This window comes from Alosa sapidissima, chromosome 8, assembly GCF_018492685.1.
Source record: "Alosa sapidissima isolate fAloSap1 chromosome 8, fAloSap1.pri, whole genome shotgun sequence".
NCBI classification, from domain to species: domain Eukaryota; kingdom Metazoa; phylum Chordata; class Actinopteri; order Clupeiformes; family Clupeidae; genus Alosa; species Alosa sapidissima.
Window position 1 is genome coordinate 9,750,944 of NC_055964.1, and position 2,500 is coordinate 9,753,443.

The 2,500-nt window shown below is 46.5% G+C and overlaps 1 protein-coding gene across 1 annotated transcript in view; it reads right to left on the reverse strand.

Moving 5' to 3' along the window:
• The window catches only part of prkg2 (protein kinase cGMP-dependent 2), a 31,377-nt gene that overhangs the window by 23,915 nt on the left and 4,962 nt on the right, over positions 1 to 2,500 (reverse strand). The window contains exon 4 of the mRNA XM_042099994.1: positions 106 to 272. Within this exon, the coding sequence (XP_041955928.1) occupies positions 106 to 272 (167 nt within the window). The remainder of the gene's footprint in view (positions 1 to 105; positions 273 to 2,500) is intronic.

Sequence of the window (2,500 nt, forward strand, 5' to 3'; positions counted from 1 at the left end):
GTGTGTGTGTGTGGGTGGGGGGGGGGGGGGGGGGGGGTACATGCATAGGCTATGTGTGAGTGTGTTCTTGTGTATGTCTAAGTGTGCATGTGTGACCCTGCTCACCCGCCAACACAAACAGGTGATTGCCCTGCTCCCCCTGTTTGATGACATAGTCTCCCTGCTGGAAGCTCCTCTCATACATGCACTCCACCATGTCTCTGATCTGGGGGGCCTCCAGCCTCTTCAGGTACAGGTTCCTGTTCAGGGAGTCCGTGATCATCTTCTTTACACTGTGGGGGAAACAGTAACAAAAACACAACAGCAGGAGGACATCAGAACCAAGGTGATACCAGCTAGCACTGAATACAAAGATACCCAGGGTAACATAAGGCATGTTGCAATGTCTTTCCTTCACTTGGATGCTGGAAAACTGCAGCCTCGAAAATCTCTATACTGAGCAGGCAACCCACTTGTCCAATGAGAACACTTGAAACTGGTCAATTGATTACTTGAAGGCACTGCTCAAATAGCTGTCTCATGTCTCACCACCTATATATTTTGGACTAAGGCCAGGACTGGATCTCTTTTCAAGTCAGCTTGCTCCTGGATTTGAAGCATGGATCTGTCAGGATCAGCTGTTTCTCCATCACAAACATCATGAGTAGGGTTGCCACCTGTCCAGGATTTTCCTGATTGTCCAGGATTTTCATGGTCTGTCCAGGAAAATAAAAATAAAAATCCTGGACACTGAATGTCCCGGATTTTTGTACATGATGCGCAAAATGTGTATTTCAGTTTAATTGAAGCGTGCCTAGTGCCTACGTCCATAAACGTATGCACAGCCTTATTGGCTCTACAAAAATGACGTAGCATAACATGGGTGGTGGTGGTGGGGGCACGCACCGTGGAGGTTCATTAGAAATGGTAAGGTGGAGACGGAGAGTGTGTGGGACAAGGAGAGACAGAGAAAGGAAAATTTTATTCCACATAAGCAAAAAAGCAGAACCTAATTATGTATTCCCCCTTTTTTCTCAATACTGCCCCCAGGTGTCCACAACTAAAAACTGTTGAAAATATAACAAAATAATAAAGGTCTGCTATTAAATAAAGCAATTAACTAAACAAATAACTAGAAATTGTCATTCTTACTAATTTTAGCTATACAATTGTCGCTTAGAATGACGGTTTTTATCTTGGGTTAGATGTGCGAAAGGCGCCGTTGCTTACAAACAAAAAGGTCGATTGGATGGTCAAAATGTCCAGGATTTTTGTCAGACACAGGTGGCAACCCTAATCATGAGGCTAAGCAATGTACTTAATTTATTCAAGTGAGACTAAGGGGGAATGCACGCCTAGTTGACACACTGCAATGACGATTGTCCTGTTGTCCTGTTGGGTGGCTTTTTGTTGTCTGTGTGGGTGGAAAAAAAGTTGTACTATGCATACCACAACGACTGCCCACCATTAACTAGCCTGTTGGATACACTCTGCTGCTAGTCCTATATGCAAAATTACAGGTGCAGATAAACAAAATGCAAACAACGCAATGCTAGCTTGCCATTTCCTCACTAATCTTGCTCACTAAAATACAGTGCGTAATTTATCTACATTGTCAGTTCTGGGTGTTTTGGTTGTGGGAAGAAAGTGGCAGAGGAGAAAAAGGTGAAACTGTCTTTTGTCCTCCAGAGGTAAAATGCTGACTACCAGGATTGTATCTCCCATATGGTAATGTCTGATGATTACACATTGCTTTTACGTTTTTAGTAACAAGCTGAACAGTCAGTTGGAGCAAGCGTTTTCTCCTCCGCTCCAGCATTGACTCATCATGTTGAATCGGCCCTAAGCTAGTCAGAGGCCAGTCAGTGATGGCAGAGCCTCCCCCGCAAACAGAACTGATTGGAGCCACAGATGCTCATTAACTGGCCAGGCGTTATCAGATTTTCGACCGTCATTTTGGTCTGCAGTTGCCTTTAGAAAGTTTGTCCTGCAGTGTACAGAAGAGAGGAGACGAGTGTGTCCATAATTTCAGATTTCTCATATTACAAGAGCGCTATTAGCGTTAATGCTGAGACAAAAGTGCTCATTTAAGCTAATCAACGTGTGTTTGCTGAAGTGTGTCTGCTGGAGCACTCGGCGTGTGTCTCGTGTTTATGATTCACAACAGCAGGCTAATGAGGGCGCAGTGGTGAGCGTGCTCCATTCAGCCCCCGGGGGGCGGGGGGGCTTCGCTAACGTCTCATTAGCCAGCGTTCTCCGCTAACGTCTCATTAGCGCGCGTTTCCCAAGACACAGGAAGAAGGGGGCTTATGAATCACAGCAGGGGCACAGCAGCCGTGCGGGACGGAGCAACACAGCACAGCGCAGACACAACACAGGGGCCGGCGTGGGCTGGCTGCTTTGAGGAGGCGATGCAACAGGCACGGCTCGGCTTGACGCACCGGGGGCGCATCTGCTCGCATTTCCATCTCAACGCAGCATTCTAATAGGTGACCGAGACAGACGTCATCCATAAAAACAA